The 19,026-nt window shown below is 40.9% G+C and overlaps 1 protein-coding gene across 4 annotated transcripts in view; it reads right to left on the reverse strand.

Annotated features, from left to right (window-relative positions):
- The window catches only part of Cnnm2 (cyclin and CBS domain divalent metal cation transport mediator 2), a 118,499-nt gene that overhangs the window by 94,191 nt on the left and 5,282 nt on the right, over positions 1-19,026 (reverse strand). The window contains exon 3 of one of the 4 annotated variants that reach the window (XM_048338334.1): positions 9,595-9,965. The exons of the other annotated variants lie outside the window; for them this stretch is intronic. Coding sequence (XP_048194291.1) covers positions 9,958-9,965 — 8 coding nt within the window. The 3' untranslated portion in view covers positions 9,595-9,957. Of the gene's footprint in view, positions 1-9,594; positions 9,966-19,026 lie in introns of those variants that run through there. 4 annotated transcript variants of the gene reach the window in all.

The following is a 19,026-nucleotide window of genomic DNA, read 5'->3' on the forward strand; positions in this document are numbered from 1 at the left end:
GGCCCTGAGTCCAAAGCCCAGGACTGGCAAAAATAAATAAGCAAATAAAAAAAGAGTACAAACAAGCATCACCTATTTTTAATAGGTCAGTATGTTTCCCACAAGTGCTCACGTGGTTATTAAATTATTTTTTGGTGGTGGTACTAGGGGAATGATATGCAAAGTGTCAGGTTCTTAAAAATATGGCCAAACTACAGTTATTTCAATTACCTACTGATAGCAGGAGCACTTGTATACCACATCTTAATATTCATTTCATTAAACTGCACACCTGTGGGCCAGGCCCTCTTGTAGGAAGAAGAGAAAAGTAAGGTGGGGGCGGGGGATGTTGGAGGAGGTAGGCTGGAATTATAGAAAGATTTCACATACAGCCTTGCTGAGATGCTGTCTATATAAAGACCTGAAAGAGGTGTTCTGGAGGACAGGCATCCTAGGAGTGGAAACAGCAGCTACTAGGACACCATGGAAGGAGACATGAGTACCTACAGTGTTGAATAAACAGCCAAAGGCCAGACTGAGTGGCACAGGAGATAGAGCACCTACCTAACAAGTGCAAAGCCCTGAGTTCAGTCTCCAACCTGTGCGCACATGCGCGCGCGTGCACACACACACACAACCAATGTTAGATGCAAAGAAGTAGGATATACAGCTAGAAAAGGGATACACATCTCATAGGCCTTGACAATAGCACATCATTTTTCCTGGCCTGTCTATTTTGATAGGTAAAACCATAACACAATACTACTTTAATGATGGGAGATTTTTTGACAACCTATTAAATATAGAAGGTATATTTCAGGATGACTGCCCTGGCGGAGGCATGTCTGACAAAAGTGACAAAATTAGTAAGGTCTTCCTGGATGTTGCACAATAATCAAGACAGACTCATTCCCTCATTTTTTTTCCCATTTAAAATGCATTTATAGGTAGTGGAGGTATGGCTCAAGTGGTAGAGCACCAGCCTTGAGCAAAAAATCCAAGCAAGAGCATAATGGTCTTGTGTTCAAGCCCCAGTAGCAGAGGAAAAAAAGTACATTCACACAGTACTTAAAACACAGCAGACAGGGGGCTGGGGATATAGCCTAGTGGCAAGAGTGCCTGCCTCGGATACACGAGGCCCTAGGTTCGATTCCCCAGCACCACATATACAGAAAATGGCCAGAAGTGGCGCTGCGGCTCAAGTGGCATAGTGCTAGCCTTGAGCGGGAAGAAGCCAGGGACAGTGCTCAGGCCCTGAGTCCAAGGCCCAGGACTGGCCAAAAAAAAAAAAAAAACACACAGCAGACAGAAATTGAAAGAGCAGAGGGTAGGATAGTAGCAGTGGGAATAGAGAAAACAAAAAGTAGAAGTATTTTCAAAATAAGTGGGTAAGGTGCAGGGGAGAAAAAGTGCAAGTTCATATTATAACAAGTTACCTACTAGGAAAGGGAGAGGCAAGGGCAAAATCTTAGGGAACTGGGAATGGAGTGGAATCAGGAACCTACACAGAAAAGGAAAGAGTGAAAGAAACGAGAGGAGAACCAACTCGGTGTGGCACCACACCATAACAGCTAAGCTGGAGAGAAGAATGGTACTCATATAGGGCCAAAACCAGCCAAAAGCCAAGAAAGCTAGGAAGGATGACAACCAAGATCTGAGTGCCACTGGCTGTTTAGCTTGAAGCCAGATTGTTGAAAGATTCAAGATGAATCCAGGAGCAAGGAAAAGGAAGTTACTAGCTATTTTTGTAGAAGTCTTGCATTTTTTAAAAAAAAAGGACAAGCAAGTAAGGATTCCCTAAGATGTAGAACTCTGTCAGAAATACCTACATGTAAATACCTCCTAAGTTAGCCTTATGGGAATATTTCTAATATTTGACCTGGCTGAGGCCATGAACTACTAGGGGAGTTAAAGGAATTCAAAGAAGAGCCTATGTGGCCCACTGTGAAAAAGACCAAGCAAATCCTCACTTCTGCTCTAATACCTGGTTTGCTAAGTGGCCTTCAGAGATCACAGAGAAAGTAAGAAATGCTGATTTGCTGGCTATTTAGCTAATGTGAGCTAAGCCAGCTTAAATCAATTAAGGACTTTTTTTCCCTTTTTGCTTGTTCATTTCAGTCTCTGATTCATCTTAAAGGCGCTCCTTAAACATCCATAGTGAGGCAAAAAAACCCAAATGCTGCCTACAAGGTCTGTGCCAACTGATGGGCTTTGCCCTAGCTCATCAGGTCAAAACTCATATGTAATTCTAAATATTAGAAAGTAAGTGCATGTTAAAATTCTCTACGCTATGTGCGTGGGACTATTGAAGTATGCCTGGGACTTATTGCCAGTAAAACAAACATTGAGTGGGTGGGAACGTGGCATAGTGATAGAGTGCTTGCTTTGCATACATGAAGCCCTGGGTTCCATTCCTCAGCACCAAATAAACAGAAAAAGCCGGAAGTGGCGCTGTAGCTCAAGAGGTAGAGTGCTAGCCTTAAGCAAAAAGAAGCCAGGAACAGTGCTCAGGCCCTGAGTCCAAGTCCAGGACTGACCAAAAAAGCCCTTAATTTCTCTACCTTAAATGCTTAGTTTTCTTGGAAATGTAGTTAAAGAAGAGAAAAAAAAAACTTTTTATTATCCTAAGTCATTTTAAAACACTTTAATAAACACACCTAAATGACAACTACCTTATCCTATGACAGGGTTATATTTTAAGAACTGTGTCGTTAGGCAGTTTTGTCACTGTGAGCACATCATGACATGTGTACTCACACAAATCTATTGATAAGGCCTGCTACATATCTAGGCTATATGGTATCTATAAACACCACATGTGGGCTGGGAATATGGCCTAGTAGTAGAGTGCTAGCCTTGTATATATGAAGCCCTGGGTTCAATTCCTCAGCACCACATATATTAAAAAAAAAAAAAAAAAGCCAGAAGTAACGCTGTGGCTCAAGTGGCAGAGTGCTAGCCTTGAGCAAAAAGAAGCCAGGGACAGTGCTCAGGCCCTGATTTCAAGCACCAGGACTGGCAGAAAAAAAAACAAAACACCATGATATGTGTGTGATATATACATATATACATGTACATGTATGTACCACGTGTATACCACATATACTCTTGCTCTTAGTCATGATGACCAAAACAACACAAAATCAAGAAAAATAATGCAACTAAGATATATAGTAAACAAAGATATGTGAGAACAGAAAAGAACACAGGAGATTGCTTTACAGTACTTTTCTTTTTCTTTTTCTTTTTTTGCCAGCCCTGGGCCTTGGACTCAGGGCCTAAGCACTGTCCCTGGCTTCTTTTTGCTCAAGGCTAGCACTCTGCCACTTGAGCCACAGTGCCACTTCTGGCCGTTTTCTATATATGTGGTACTGAGGAATCAAACCCAGGGCTTCATGTATATGAGGCAAGCACTCTTGCCACTAGGCCATATTCCCAGCCCCAATAGTACTTTTCTTGAATAAGTGGAAGTACACTATAAACTAACAACGCATATAGCATAATAAATACTTAAGCTGGCAACACAATCTCTAGTGACCATTATCAGATGTTCTACATTGCATGTAGCTGCATGTGCTGTGCCTTATGTGACTGGCAGGATAGGTTTGTCCACTCCAGCATTACCATGAACACATGAGGAATGCATTATACCCCAATATCACCACTTCAGTAGACAATAGGGAATTTTTTATTCCATTATAATCTGATGGGACCATCACCTATATGTGACCTATCATTAGCCAAAATGCCATTATGCAGTACAAAACTAAAACAAATAACTTTCTGTATGCATTCAGAAAAAGAAAAAGCACATATTTTTATCCGAGAATATGCGTAATTATATAGATCTAAACAAATGTTTATCTTGTCAAATTTAAAAGGTATTTTTGTTTTAGCAAAATGTATAAGATAGTCTAGAAACTACTAAGTAAAAGCTTCAAGCATGGGTGGTTCCAAAATATACCTTTTATTTTTTGTTTCCTTTTAATAATCATCGTTTTACAGTGATGACTTCTACAGATAACAGGAAACACCAATTTCTAGTATTTAAAAAGTGATCGCAAGTAAGAGGTAGCTTAAGATCACAGCTTTTCAGCAGAAGGCTAAAAGTACAAATCTAATTGAGACTGAACTACTTCACCCATCTTTTACTTAATGAGGAAGATCTTGTGTCAAAATGTTGCATTCCAAGCAAGCTAAAAGCAAATCTAAACACATTAGTTGTGGGGGTTTTTTTTCAGTCTGGGAACTTGTTTTGGAAACAAATGCAACCTAAAATGCTTTATTTCCCACACAAAGAGCAGAGGCTTTCAAGGATCCCTTCTGGTTACTGCCAGGCCCATACTGGTGACAGCAGTGTGTGGCACAGTGGCTAAAAGTCAAGGCCTTTTCTCTGCTTAGTAATCAACTCTACTGTGAAGAAATCACTCCTGACACACCTTAAACCCAGAAGGAACAACCCTGAAAGAGATGATGGAGAGCTTTTCTCTTTTTCCTGGTCTAGTTCTAGCTGTGTTTGTTATTGTTTTAATTTTATCTTTAAAAACCTGCTCCAACATGTACATCTCCTACATTGTTCTAAATCCCAAATGCCACTCTGCAGAGGCTCTACATTGAGTGCACATTTTGCACACTCCTGTAATGATCAGATGATGCCTTCTTGTCTTTGCTAGCACAGGAAAACATTCACCCTCTCAGATTACCAGCCTCCCCACCCCCACAGCACTGAACAAAAAAAGAGCAGAGTTTTATTTTGTCTTTTCTGGCTACCTGGAACCCCAAACCCTCCAGAACCATACTGATGATGGCAGTATGAAAGGCAGTGACTGAAAGTCGCCAGTTTCTTCTAGTCTCTGCAAAGAGCCCCAAAGAAAATCTTTGATAAAATGATTTGGAGAAGAAAGGTACTACAAAACCATTTAGATAACAGTCTGTGCTCACCCAAGACCCTACATGGAAAGAAAGCCACAGTAAAGACTAGAATTCTCAAGCTCAGTCAGCAATACCTTTTTGGCATGCTAATATATTTGTTTTTCTTTTAATTTTTTATTGTGACTATAAAGGTGATACACACAGGTGTTAGAGTTAATGACTAATATATTTATTTTGGGGGGTTTATGTGGTACCAAGAAATTGAACCCAGGGCCTCATGCATGCTAGGGAAACACTCTACCACTAAACCACATTCCTTGACCATGACTAATATATTTAATGCAACCCTTTCTTTCTCTTTCTATATCTAATCTGGCATGGCAAAATTTACTTCTTCTTATCAAATTTCTTTGTATCTATTTTTTGTGGGTTTGAAAAAAAGGTTGTGCACTTCCTAGACAGGTGCTCTACTGCTTGAGCTACTCTCCCAAGCCCTTTATGCTTTACTTATTTTACAAAGGGCCTTGCCAGGCACCAGGCACTCAAGCCTGTAATCCTAGCTACTCAAGAGGCTGAGATCTAAGGATCTTGGTTCAAAGCCAGCCTGGGCAAGAAAGTCCATGAGACTCTTATCTCCAGTTAACCACCAGAAAACTGGAAGTGTCGCTGTGGCTCAAGTGGTAAAGCGCCAGCCTTGAGATGAAGAGCTCAGGGACAGCACCCAGGTCCAGAGTTCAAGCCCCATGACCAACTAAAAAAACCAACAACAAAGGGCCATCCTCTAATAGTGATCCTCTTATCTATACCTCTCAAGTAATTAGGATCACAGATACATTCCATCATGCCTAGCTTATTGATTGAGGCAGGAGTTTCATAAGGCTGACCTCCAACCACAATCCTCCCTATCTCCACCTCTGCCTGCCAAGTAGCTGGGGTTTTAGGCCTGAGCTATCATGCCCAGTCTCTAACCAACTGTCTTAAAGAAGGGCACTATCAATTGCCAACTATGGGTGCATGTGAAAGTGACAAGTAAAAATAATGTTGGGATGCAGCTCCATGGTAGAGCACTTGTCTAGCATACGCAGACTATGGATTTGATCCCCAACACCAAAAATAAAAGACAAAGTTATTTTATTTTTATTTCATTTATTTTTGTTTATGTGGTACCAAGGAATTGAATCCAGAGTGTCATGCATGCTAGACAAGCACTCTACCACTAAGCCACATTCCCAGACAAAGTTATTTTAAAAGCTTAGATTTAAACCCGGTGCTGTGGCTCACACCTATAATCCTAGCTACTCAGGAGGCTGAGATCTGAGCATCCCAGTTCCGAGCCAGCTCGGGCAGAAAAGCCAATGAGACTCAGAAAAAGCAAGAATTGGCATTGTGGCTCAAGTGGGAGAGCACTAGCCTTGAGCACAGAGAGGCTCAGGGACAGAGCCCAGGCCCTGAGTTCAAGCCCCACAAATGCCAAAAAAAACAAAAACAAAAACAAAAAACACCTTGGATTTTTTAAAAGAAAGAACAAAATCCACTACAACAAATGAAACAAATGTAAGAAAACCCAAACACCAATATGTTTTTTAAAGTATTTTTCTATTTTAATAACCATTTGTTACCTAATAAACTAGCTCAACAGATTATAGGATATAAATTTAATATGTAAAAGTCCCTTGCAATTCTATATACTAACAATGAACGATCTAAAAATAAAAATTAATAAATCCATTTATAGTGGCATTAAAAAAACAAAATACTTAGGAATAAATGTAAGAAAAAGACTGCAAATGCACTGGTAACTACAAAAACATGGTTGAAAAAACTGGAAGAAGGAGGGAAAAACTGGGAGAGAGTGAGGGAAAGAGTGACATTGTCCAAAAAGAAACATACAGCTGGGTGCCAGTGGCTCATGGCCTATAATCCTAGCTATCCTGGAGGCTGAGACCTGCAGTTCAAAGCCAGCCTAGGCAGAAATGTCCATGAGATACTTATCTCCAGTAAATGACTCAGAAAAGCCAGAGGTGGTGCTGTTGCTTAAGTGGTAGAGAAAGAATGATCTGTAACAAATGTGGTAGGATAAGCAAATATCTACATGCAAAAGAATGAAATGGACCCCCACCTCCCACCATATACAAAAATTAACTCAAAATGGATTCAATATATAAGATTGATAGGTAAACACTAGAATTCAAACTGTAAAATTCCTAGAAGAAAGAACAAAGGCATAATCTTTGGGTATTAGGCAATGATGTCTAAGCAATAAAGGAAAATAAGTAGGCAAATCAGATTTCATCAAAATTTTAAACTTTTTCCAGGCACTTGTGGCTCACAACTGTAATCCTAGCTACTCAGGAGGCTGAGATGTAAGGATGGCAGGCAGAAGCCAACCCTAGGACCATTCAGACTCTTATCTCCAATTAACCACCAGAAAATAGGAAGTGGCTCAATGTTGTAGAGCACTTACCTTGAACAAAAATTAAAAACTCAGGGGACAGCACCCAGGCCCTGAATTCAAGCCTCATGACCAACAACAACAACAAAAAAAAACTTTTCCACTTCAAAAGCTACTACCAGTAGAAAGCAAAACAATAACTCATGCAATAGGAAAATATAGACAAATCATGTACCTGATAATTGAGTAATATCTAAATTATTTTTTAAAGGCCTCTTAGAATAAAAAGGAGGCAGTGTTGGGTGCTGGTAGCTCACACCTGTAATTCTAGCTACTCAAGAGGCTAAGATCTGAAGATTGCGGTTGGAAACCAGCCCAGGTAGAAAAGTCCTTGTGAGACTTATCACCAATTAACACTCAAAAACCAGAAGTGGAGTTGTGGTAGAGTGGTAGCCTTGAGCAAAAGAGCTCAGGGATAGCACCCAGGCCTCAAGTTCAAGCCCCACAACAACAACAAAAAGGCAAACAACTAAATTTAAAAATGGGCAAAGAAACGGCAAGATATTTCTCCAATGATGATGCCTAATAAGGGCGTGAGGAAATATCCAATAACACTAATCACTTGAGAAATGCAATTCAGGGCTGGGAATATGGCCTAATGGCAAGAGTGCTTGCCTCTTATACATGAGGCCCTGGGTTCAATTCCTCAGCACCACATATACAGAAAATGGCCAGAAGGGGCGCTGTGGCTCAAGTGACAGAGTGCTAGCCTTGAGCAAAAAAGAAGCCAGGGACAGTGCTCAGGCCCTGAGTTCAGGGCCTAGGACTGGTCAAAAAAAAAAAAGAAAAAAAGAAATGCAATTCAAGGTTACAGGGAGCTACGACCATGGCTCAAGAGGTAGAGCACCCACCAAGCAAGGATGAGGCTCTGAGCTCAGAACTCAGTAATGCCCAAAAACCACAAGAAATACTTGCCTCGCACTCAACTATGATGGCTATGGTTTTGAGTTTGTTTTGTTTTTAAAAACAAAACAAAACAAAAAACAAGTGTGATGTGAGGACATGAGAAACTGGAACCCTCAGACATTGTTGGTAGCAATGTAAAGTAGTATCACTACTTCAGAAAACAGCTGGCATTCTCACAGGAAGTTAATAATTGAGTAACTAAGTGACCCACCAATTCTATTGCATAGACAGCTGAGAAAATGGAAAGATGTCCACACCAAAACCCATGCACCAATGTCTAGCAGCATTATTCATAATGACAAAAAAGCAGAAACTGCCGAAATGTCCAGCTGATCAATGAGTAAATGAAATGCAATGTACCCATAAAATGGAGAATTTAGACACACACACACACACACACACACACACACACACACACACACCCCAGATACTGACTCATGTTGTAACATGAAGGAACCCTGAAAACATTATGCTTCATAAAAGAAGTCAGTCACAAGAAGCTACATTTCATTTACATGCAATGTCTAGAATAGGTGAACACACAGAAACACAAGAGACATCGGTAGCTGTCAGAGACTATGGGGTGTAGAGACTCAAGTGTGATTGTTTCCAGGATGGAGTTTCTTTGGGGGATGATGACTGCACATTACTATGGCTGTGGTTGCACAGCCTCCTGAACGTACTCAAATCCCTGAATTACACACTTTAGAGGTATGAGCTATATTTCAATTTAAAAGTTTTGCTAAAAGAGTCATTTGTTTCAGCAGTAAAATATTCTTAAGGAGAAACAGAATGATACACGTTCCTTAACATGGGCAAAGGTTAGTTTTCCCAAGGGCAGGACACATAATGTTCTTAGCAGATTTGAATTTTTTCCAGGTATATCACTGTACAAAGTTAACAAGCAGATTTCTGCAAAGACTGACTCAGATCACCCCACCCTAACCATCCACTATTTTCACATTTTTCATGTTCCCTTCTAGTCTAACCACATATATACTTTTACCTGTCTATAATTCTTACAAATAACAGTGTAAATTTTCCCATATTGCTACATGGCTTTTGAAATTATCATTAAGTGTTTGCAATTAGATGACATATATAATTTTCTTAGCTTTTCCTCCTCTATGCCCTGTCTTGAAGTGTTGTTTCACCATTTATAGATAATATTGCAATGTAAAAAGCCAACATAGCTCTTTTCTTCTCTTGAATCACTGCACAAAGATTTCCAGGAGAAAAAAAAATGACTAAAACAAAGGGTAGGACGTTTTTCTTTTTTTATGGTCGGTCGTGGGCCTTGAATTCTGGGCCTGGGCACTACCCTAAGCCCTTCAACTCAAGAATAGAGCTCTACCACTTGAGCCACAGCGCCACTTCTGGTTTTCTGGTGGTTAATTTGAGATAAGAGTCTCACAGACTTTCCTGCCCAGGCTGGCTTTGAACCGTGATCCTTAGATCTGCCTCCTGAGTAGCTAGGATTAGAGGTGTGAGCCATCAGTGTCTGGCAGGGTAGGACATTTTTATGAATCCTAACTGCCTCCCCCAAACATTCCAAATTTACACTGTTATAAGAAACAAAAACTTGCTGTATTTAACATCACCATTTTTCATAATTGTGATGTTCTCTATGCTAAAAGCTTTTATCAGAATAATCTGATATCATCTTTTTGTCTTAAAACTTAGGTTATTTAGGAGCTTTCAAAATCCATGAACACTTACGTTAGGCCTTTTAACCCCTGTTGTCTTTTTCAGTCACCTATAGTTGAAAAAGAATGAAGAATTATTTTAAACTCCATATTTTTACTCTAAGGAATTAAGAACATGCCATAAAACATTCTGTTTTCCTTTAAAAAAAATACATACACTTGTAGGTGGGGATGCAAGGGGAAAAATGGAGACAGCAAAGAAAAGGGTGACATTGTCCAAAAAGAAATGTACTTTTTTAAAACCTGACCTATGTTAATGGTAACTTCTCTGTATATCACCTTTATAATAACAATTTAAAAAAAATTCTAAAGTACACATACAAGTAGCCATCTCACCAAATAACAACTGCTCACAAGATAACATAGGATTCAATCACAATAAACACAGAAAGCGAAAAACCTACACTAGCCAGCCACTTCTAAGATTTTAACATCCATAACAACTATAAACAGGCCTGCGGTGTCTCCCTTGACCATCAATCTGCAGTCTAGACTAAGAACTACTATGGTTTGCATATACCTCATCCGAAATTCATGTTGAAACTCAATCCTACTGCAGGAGTACGAAGAGCTGGAGCTTTGGGGCAGGGGCTGAGTCAGGGTGCCCTAAGAATGGATGCTACCTTCTCCCAGAGCTGCAGGGAACAAATCTACCATGCCTTTTTTTTTTTGGTCCGTTTATTCTTCTGCCATGTGAGCACAAGGCAGGAAACCTGTACCAGACACCAAATGCCTTAATCTTAAACTTCCCAGCCAGAACTTAGAGAAATAAGTGCTATAACTTACTTATAAATTACTGTCTGTAGGGGCTGGGGATAGGGCCTAGTGGCAAGAGCGCTTGCCTTGTATACAAGAAGCCCTCGGTTCGATTCCACAGCACCACATATACAGAATATGGCCAGAAGTGGCGCTGCGGCTCAAGTGGCAGAGTGCTAGCCTTGAGCAAAAAGAAGCCAGGGACAGTGCTCAGGCGCTGAGTCCAAGGCCCAGGACTGGCAAAAAAAAAAAAAAAAAAAAAAAAAAAAGACTGTCTGTAATACTTTGTTAGAGCAGCATAGCAGATTAAGATAATAACCAAGAGCCTAATGTTATAATAAAATAATGGATAATTAGGCACTATCAGGTCCTTTGAAAAGCATTTTTACGTTTGTTATCACTTTTTTTTTGGAGACAGGGTTTCATTATGTAGTGTAAGGCTGGCGTTCAACTCATCATGATCTCCCTGACTCAGCCTCCACAGTGTAAGGGCCACAGTTGTACACCACCACACACAGGTCACATGAATTCTTTTATTTTTCCTGGAACTCATTTCAATAAATGTTATTTTATTTTATCAGAAGCATTGCACCTATGTGTTCCTTCCCTAAGAGTATCCTCCTTTGGACTGTGTGTATGCCTGGAGTCCTGTATAATATATCATGTCCAAGTGTACTTTAGATCTAGCTTCTGCATAGGAGAGAAAACATGTGCCGTTGTCACATTAATTCTTTTTTTTTTCTTTTTTTTTTTGGCCAGTCCTGGGCCTTGGACTCAGGGCCCGAGCACTGTCTCTGGCTTCTTCCCGCTCAAGGCTAGCACTCTGGCCACTTGAGCCACAGCGCCGCTTCTGGCCATTTTCTGTATATGTGGTGCTGGGGAATAGAACCTAGGGCCTCGTGTATCCGAGGCAGGCACTCTTGCCACTAGGCTATAGCCCCAGCCCCAGACATTAATTTTTAATACACACTGTATGTGTTAGATGTGAAGGTACAAAGTTTCAGCATAGCATAGCAGTATTTATGATCAACATTTAACACCCCCACTGTCCAAAACACATAGCCTAATCTTATAAACATGACCTGCAATGCTCACTTGCTATTAGTCCCAAGCCCTTCCCTTCCAAAGCCTACCTACCACATGTTTTTCCTCTATATAAACACTCTAGAATTGCCAATAAGTGTGATAGCAAAGGTAGACTCTCTCATTTGCTTTCCTTTTCTATGCTCATTGAATTTCAGGTTTCTTATTTATATATTCTGAGAAAAGATGATAAAAAAGACAATACTAAAATACATTGTTGGGGCTGGGGATATGGCCTAGTGGCAAGAGAGCTTGCCTCGTATACATGAGGCCCTGGGTTCAATTCCCCAGCACCACATATACAGAAAACGGCCAGAAGTGGCGCTGTGGCTCAAGTGGCAGAGTGCTAGCCTTGAGCAAAGGAAGCCAGGGACAGTGCTCAGGCCCTGAGTCCAAGGCCCAGGACTGGCTGAAAAAAAATAAATAAGTAAATAAAAATAAATAAATAAAATACGTTGTCTTCAGCTACGTACTTCCCTAGTACTAAGGAAGAAAGTCTGCTCCTGTTTCAAACAAATAAAAAATTTAAAAATATCCAGGTGCCAGTAGCTCATGCCTATAATCCTAGCTACTCAGAAGTCTGAGATCTGAGGATCACAGTTCCAAGTGAGCTGGAACAGTAAAGTCCACGAGACTCTTATATCCAATTAAACACCAATAAAGCTGAGAAGTATAGCTGTGGCTGAAGTGGCAATGTCCTAGCCTTGAGCAAAAAAAGTTCAGGCTCTGAGTTCAAGACCTGGGATTGGTACCCTCCAAATTTTTTTCTAATTAAAAACTTCTAAAATCTTTTAAAATAAATAAATTATATTTAATTCTAGTGATCCATTTTTCCATGCACTTAAGTTTAATAATACATTTTTAAAAATTTTTTAAAACGAATTGAACTCAGGACCTCACAAGCTCTCTACCACCTGAACCATACTCCACTTCTTTCTTTTCTTTTCTTTTTGCCAGTCCTGGGCCTTGGACTCAGGGCCTGAGCACTGTCCCTGGCTTTTTTTTTTTTTTTTGCTAAAAGCTAGCACTCTGCCACTTGAGCCACAGCGCCACTTCTGGTTTTTCTATATATGTGGTGCTGAGGAATCAAACCCAGGGCTTCATGTATACGAGGCAAGCACTTCCCAGCCCCTACTCCTCCACTTCTTTTCTTTTTTTTTTTTTTTTTGGCCAGTCCTGGGCCTTGGACTCAGGGCATGAACACTGTCCCTGGCTTCTTCCCGCTCAAGGCTAGCACTCTGCCACTTGAGCCACTGCGCCGCTTCTGGCCGTTTTCTGTATATGTGGTGCTGGGGAATCGAACCTAGGGCCTCGTGTATCCGAGGCAGGCACTCTTGCCACTAGGCTATATCCCCAGCCCCCCACTTCTTTTCTTTTTTTTTTTTTTTTTTTTTTTTTTTTTGGCCAGTCCTGGGCCTTGGACTCCGGGCCTGAGCACTGTCCCTGGCTTCTTCCCGCTCAAGGCTAGCACTCCGCCACTTGAGCCACAGCGCCGCTTCTGGCCGTTTTTTTTCTGTATATGTGGTGCTGGGGAATCGAACCTAGGGCCTCGTGTATCCGAGGCAGGCACTCTTGCCACTAGGCTATATCCCCAGCCCCCCCACTTCTTTTCTTGCTTTTCATTTTTTAAATAGGGTCTGGAGATAACTTTGTCCAGGCCAGCTTCATACTTTGATCTATTACTTCCTAAACAGATAGAATCACAGGCATGTGCCTCTGTGCCTGGTTCAAATAAATATTCCTAATACCAAGGAAATCTTATTGGAATCAAAATTTACTATTAATATATACATAACTATTTGGAGGGGCTGGAAATTTAGCTTAGTGGAAGAACACTTGCCAAACAAGGATAAGGCCCTGAGTTCAGTCCTCAGCTCTGCACAAAGAGGAGGAAGAGGAGAAGGAGGAGGAGAAAGAGGAGGAGGAGGAGGAGGAGGAGGAGGAGGAGGAGGAGGAGGAGGAGGAGGAGGAGGAGGAGGAGGAGGAGGAGGAGGAGGAGGAGGGGAAGGAGAAAGAAGGAAGAAGAGGAAGAATGAAGAAGGAGGGGGAGAAGAAGGAAGATGATGAGGAGGAGGAGGAGAAGAAGGGAAAAAAAGCTATTTGGAGGAAAAGGCCTATAACACTAATAAACTCCTAATTAGATTCCAGAGCTTTGTTCTTAAGAGTTTGTCATTCAAGAGTAATTAAAATCAGGGACTGGGAATATGACCTACTGGCAAGAGTGCTTGCCTCGTATACATGAAGGCCTGGGTTTGATTCCTCAGTACCACATATATAGAAAAGGCCAGAAGTGGCGCTGCTGCTTAAGTGGCAGAGTGCTAGCCTTGACCAAAAAGCAGCCAGGGACAGTGCTCAGGGCCTAAGTCCAAGCACCAGGATTGGCAAAAAAAAAAAGAGTAACTAAAATCATAAAAGATGATATTGAGTCACTATGTTTAACAGGGTTCCCTGGTTAATGTTTTTTAAATTGTACTTAGATATGCCAATCATTAAAATTAGCTGAGCCCTTTCAAGAGTTTGGAATGTCTCAGACTCATAAGAGTTTAGAATGCTTTAGAATGTAAAGAATTCTAAGACCCTTGGGGAAGGCATAGGTAGTATATAATCCCCATAAAACCAGTCAGCGAAAGATAAGCAAGGCCTTTTCCTGCTTCACTCCCTGTACCAAACCACAGTAGCTCTGTCTCTCCTGACCTACAGGTCTGACTTGGGCTTCACTGACAAGATTTACAAAGTGACTTCCAAAAATCAAGAATGGAGCTTATATTATTTTTGAAACCTGAGAGAAAAGCAAATAGATGGCATGAATGGGGCACAGGTTTCAAATGTCCGGGTGAACCTGGACCTCACACACGCTAGGCAAGGGCTCCACCCCTGTGCTATCCCCAATTCTCTGGGACAGATGTCCACTGCAGTACTACATCATAGATGTGCTTTAAAAATAGCCAAGGGGTCTTTATCCCACAGCTCCAAATCCGATCTCCACAACTTCTGTGGAAGAAACAATGCACAAGAAAATATATCACTAGGAATAACCAAAATAAAGTACCTTATACTTAGCTACCCGAGGCTTTCTGTGGGCATCTCCATAGGAGGGTCCACTTCCTAAAATACCCTCCTATTCTGACATAGCAGTCATTGGTGCCTCATGCCTATAACCCTAGCTACTCAAGAGGTCGAGATCCGAGGAGTGAGGTTCAAAGCCAGCCTGGGCAGAAGTCCATAAGACTCGTATCTCCTGTTAACCACAAGGAAATTGGAAGTGGCTCAGTGGCTCAAGTGGTAGAGCTCTAGCCTTGAGCACAAAGTGGCTTAGGGGGCAGTATCTAGGGCCTGAGTTCAAGCCCCAGGACAGGCAAAAAAAAAAAAAAAAGAGTAAATTAGTAATTAAGCTAAAATAAAACATAGAGAGCTCACACAATCAGATTAATTTTCTTTGTAACAAAATGTCTGTCACAGGGGCTGGGAATATGGCCTGGTGGTAAAGTGCTCACCTCATATACATGAAGTCCAGGGTTTGATTCCTCAGTACCACATCTATAGAAAAAGCCAGAAGTGGCGCTGTGGCTCAAGTGGCAGAGTGCTAGCCTTGAGCAAAAAAAAAAAAAAAAAGAAGCCAGGGACAGTGCTCAGGCCCTGAGTCCAAGGCCCAGGACTGGCAAAAAGAAACAAAAACAAATCAATATCCCAACATAATACACACACACACACACACACACACACACACACACACACACACCCTAGATTCTGGGCAAATGGAATAACTACTTTTGTGAGGAAAAAAAAAAGTTCCCATTCAACTCTTAGTACATTAACATGGGAGACTTGGCGAGTTACAGAAAGAACTGTACACTTAACATTGTAAGTGGAAATTGAACATTGCAATCTTGCTTTGCAGAACATTATCTGGTGATCCCACCTGTTCCTAGCTAAGAAACAGCCAGCAAAGAGCCAGTCTATGTTCCTGGCAGTTTTAGATGGTGTGGTCTACAACACCGGGGGTACAACTGTCACAACACTCAAAGGAAAATAAGGAGGCAATCTATCTGGCTACCCACTCTCCAGTCACCTCCTTGTAGACAACTGGTGGTTAAGGAGTCCCAGGCTTTTGTTAAGAAAGCTGGGGATATGGCTCAGTGGTAGAGCTTCTGCCTCACAAGCCAAGACCTTGGGTTCACACCCTAGTACCACAAGAAAAAAAAAAGGAAGAAGTGGTTATGTCAGAAAAAGGGAAGCCTGGGTAGGCTTCCTGCACACAAACTATGCAGCCTTTAGTTTTTCTTTCTCCAAATTATTTGGATTTAGACAGTTTTTCTGAAATTCTCATAATCCTCTAGTGATATTTATTGAGTTTATTTACTTATCTAGATTTACAAGGAACTACAAAACTAACAAAAGGGAAAGGGAAAGGAAGATTGGTTGAGCTTATAGAGACAGGATTATAACAGATGCTTGTTAATAACTAAATAGCACCTACAAGAAAACATAAGTAAAGCTCGTTAATAACTAATTGTATGGTAGTTACAAAATACATAAATAAAATCTGGATGGAATCAGAAAACGAAATTTGACAAATTACTAAATGACTCTTGCAACAGAAACAAATAAGAAACAGAGTGAAACATTATTACATTATTTAGCTATTAGAAAAACAGTTGTAGAGTAGCTCCATTAAAGTAGCACACCAGGGCAGTACAATGTTACTGTAAAACTATTTGAAAAGGAATCTTGATGCCTGGTATGCTATGTTGTCACCAGAACTCCTTGCAATTATAACTACACAGACCAAAACACTGGTTTCCAAGATCAGCACCATTAAGTAAAACATCACAGAAGCACAAGGTGATTAGTTATATATGTGTGTATATGTGCATATATGTCCCAAATACATCACATTTGTATGAAAATAAACTAATGTACCTATAATAGACTGTGAAGCTAAGGTTTTTTTGTGTTTTTTTTTGGCCAGTCCTAGGGCTTGAACTCAGGGCCTGAGCACTGTCCCTGGCTTTCTTTTGCTCAAGGCTAGCACTCTGCCACTTGAGCCACAGGGCCACTTCTGGCCATTTTCTATATATGTGGTGCTGGGGAATTGAACCCAGGGCCTCATGTATACGAGGCAAGCCCTCTTGCCAGTAGGCCATATCCCTAGCCCCAAATGTTTCTAGCAACTTTTTTTTTTTTTTTTTTTTGCCAGTCCTGGGCCTTGGACTCAGGGCCTGAGCACTGTCCCTGGCTTCTTTTTGCTCAAGGCTAGCACTCTGCCACTTGAGCCACAGCGCCACTTCTGGCAGTTTTCTGTATATGTGGTGCTGGGGAATCGAACCCAGGGTTTCATGTATTAGAGGCAAGCACTCTTGCCACTAGGCCATATCCCCAGCCTGAAGCTAAGGTTTTTGACAAAAGATCAAACCTCATATTCAGTAAACCACAAATGTGAATTAGGATCAAGGAGACAAAACAAAATTATTTATCTGGGCTTAAGGGTGTGGCTCAGGACAGCATTTATCTAGCAGTGAGTGGGGCCCTGGGTTCAACTCTCAATACAAAAATCACAAACAGAGGCAGCAAGTTTTGAAGTCCCACAGACATGACTTAAACCCCTAACCCAGGAAACTACTGAGACCTTGGACAGATCATTCAACTTAAGACTCAAGTTCTTCAAATTTGTTAAAACAAGAATCATGTTCCATTTAGCTGTTAAGAGATTTAAACAAGGTGATTGTAGGAAGCACACAGCCCAGCATCTGGCACCAAATAATAATAATCACATGACAGTTGAAGTATAAAAGTAGAATAATTCCTATCTTCCAACCTCAGGAAGCCAGGGGAAAAAGGTTTGAATCATTATGAAGAGTACATTTACATATATTTACATAAACAGAACTTGTCTTTCCAGATCACAGAACCTTCTATTTTCCCCTCCTTGTAAAGAATCACACTGGGGCTGGGAAGATGGCCTAGTGGCAAGAGTGCTTGACTTGTATACATGAAGCCCTGGGTTCAATTCCCCAGCACCAATGCTAGCCTTGAGCAAAGAGAAGCCAGGGACAGTGCTCAGGCCCTGAGTCCAAGGCCCAGGACTGGCAAAAAAAAAAAAAGACAGAGAATAACACTAATTCTGAACAGATCTATACAACAGAGACTCTCTTAATTAGGACGGTAATTTTCGATAAGATATGGGTGATGGTCTGACCAGACTGGTGTTTGTTACACCTGGTATTATTGGGGCTATTTGTTTTTTAGAAATGGTGAGGCTAGAAGAAAAGAAAGGGAGAAAGGGAAATTCTTCAAACCATACCACATACTTCTATTTAACACAGAAAAACAATAGAGGGCGGGCTGATAAAATTATGTCATAACTGAATTTGAAAATGAAGAAAAAAGTTTTAAGTTGTATATTTAAAAAAAGAATGACGGGCTGGGGATATAGCCTAGTGGCAAGAGTGCTTGCCTCGGATACACGAGGCCCTAGGTTTGATTCCCCAGCACCACATATACAGAAAACGGCCAGAAGCGGCACTGTGGCTCAAGTGGCAGAGTGCTGGCCTTGAGCGGGAGGAGGCCAGGGACAGTGCTCAGGCCCTGAGTCCAAGGCCCAGGACTGGCCAAAAAAAAAAAAAAAAAGAATGACTACCCTGAGCAACATAGTAAAACACTATTTCCAACAAAGTGCATTGCAAACTTATTATATTATTATCTAACTGTATTACTACACCAAAAATAGTGTCATTTACAGTATTATTATTCTATAATGGGAAGACTACTGTGTAGATCACTGGCATATGCAATCCAAGTTATTTTTAAATTTTGTATCTCATTCTCAGAGGAGTTTAAACAGGGTTTAATAATCTTTTTGTACAAGAATAAAATAACTAGCTGGGTGCTGGTGGCTCATGCTTGCAATCCTAGCTACTCAGGAGGATGAGATCTGAGGATCACAGTTTAAAGCCAGCCTGAGCAGGAAAGTCTGTGAGACTCCAATTAATCACCAGAAAGTGGGAAGAAGAACTTATGACTCAAAGTGGTAGAGCACTAGGCTTGAGCAAAAAGACCTCTGATACAGAGCCCAGGCCCTGAGTTCAAGCCCAAGCCCCACAACCAACAACAAAACCACAACAAAAGAACTAACATACCTTATTAAAGTGACTAAATTCATCCAAAACACCAAAAAAAAAAGCAAAGCAAATAATTGTTCCTATAATTTAAATAATAAGCACCAGTTCTATCTTTTGGAGACCATGTTTTAAATTTCCAATTTGCAATAATCTG

This window comes from Perognathus longimembris, chromosome 2, assembly GCF_023159225.1.
Source record: "Perognathus longimembris pacificus isolate PPM17 chromosome 2, ASM2315922v1, whole genome shotgun sequence".
Lineage (NCBI taxonomy): Eukaryota > Metazoa > Chordata > Mammalia > Rodentia > Heteromyidae > Perognathus > Perognathus longimembris.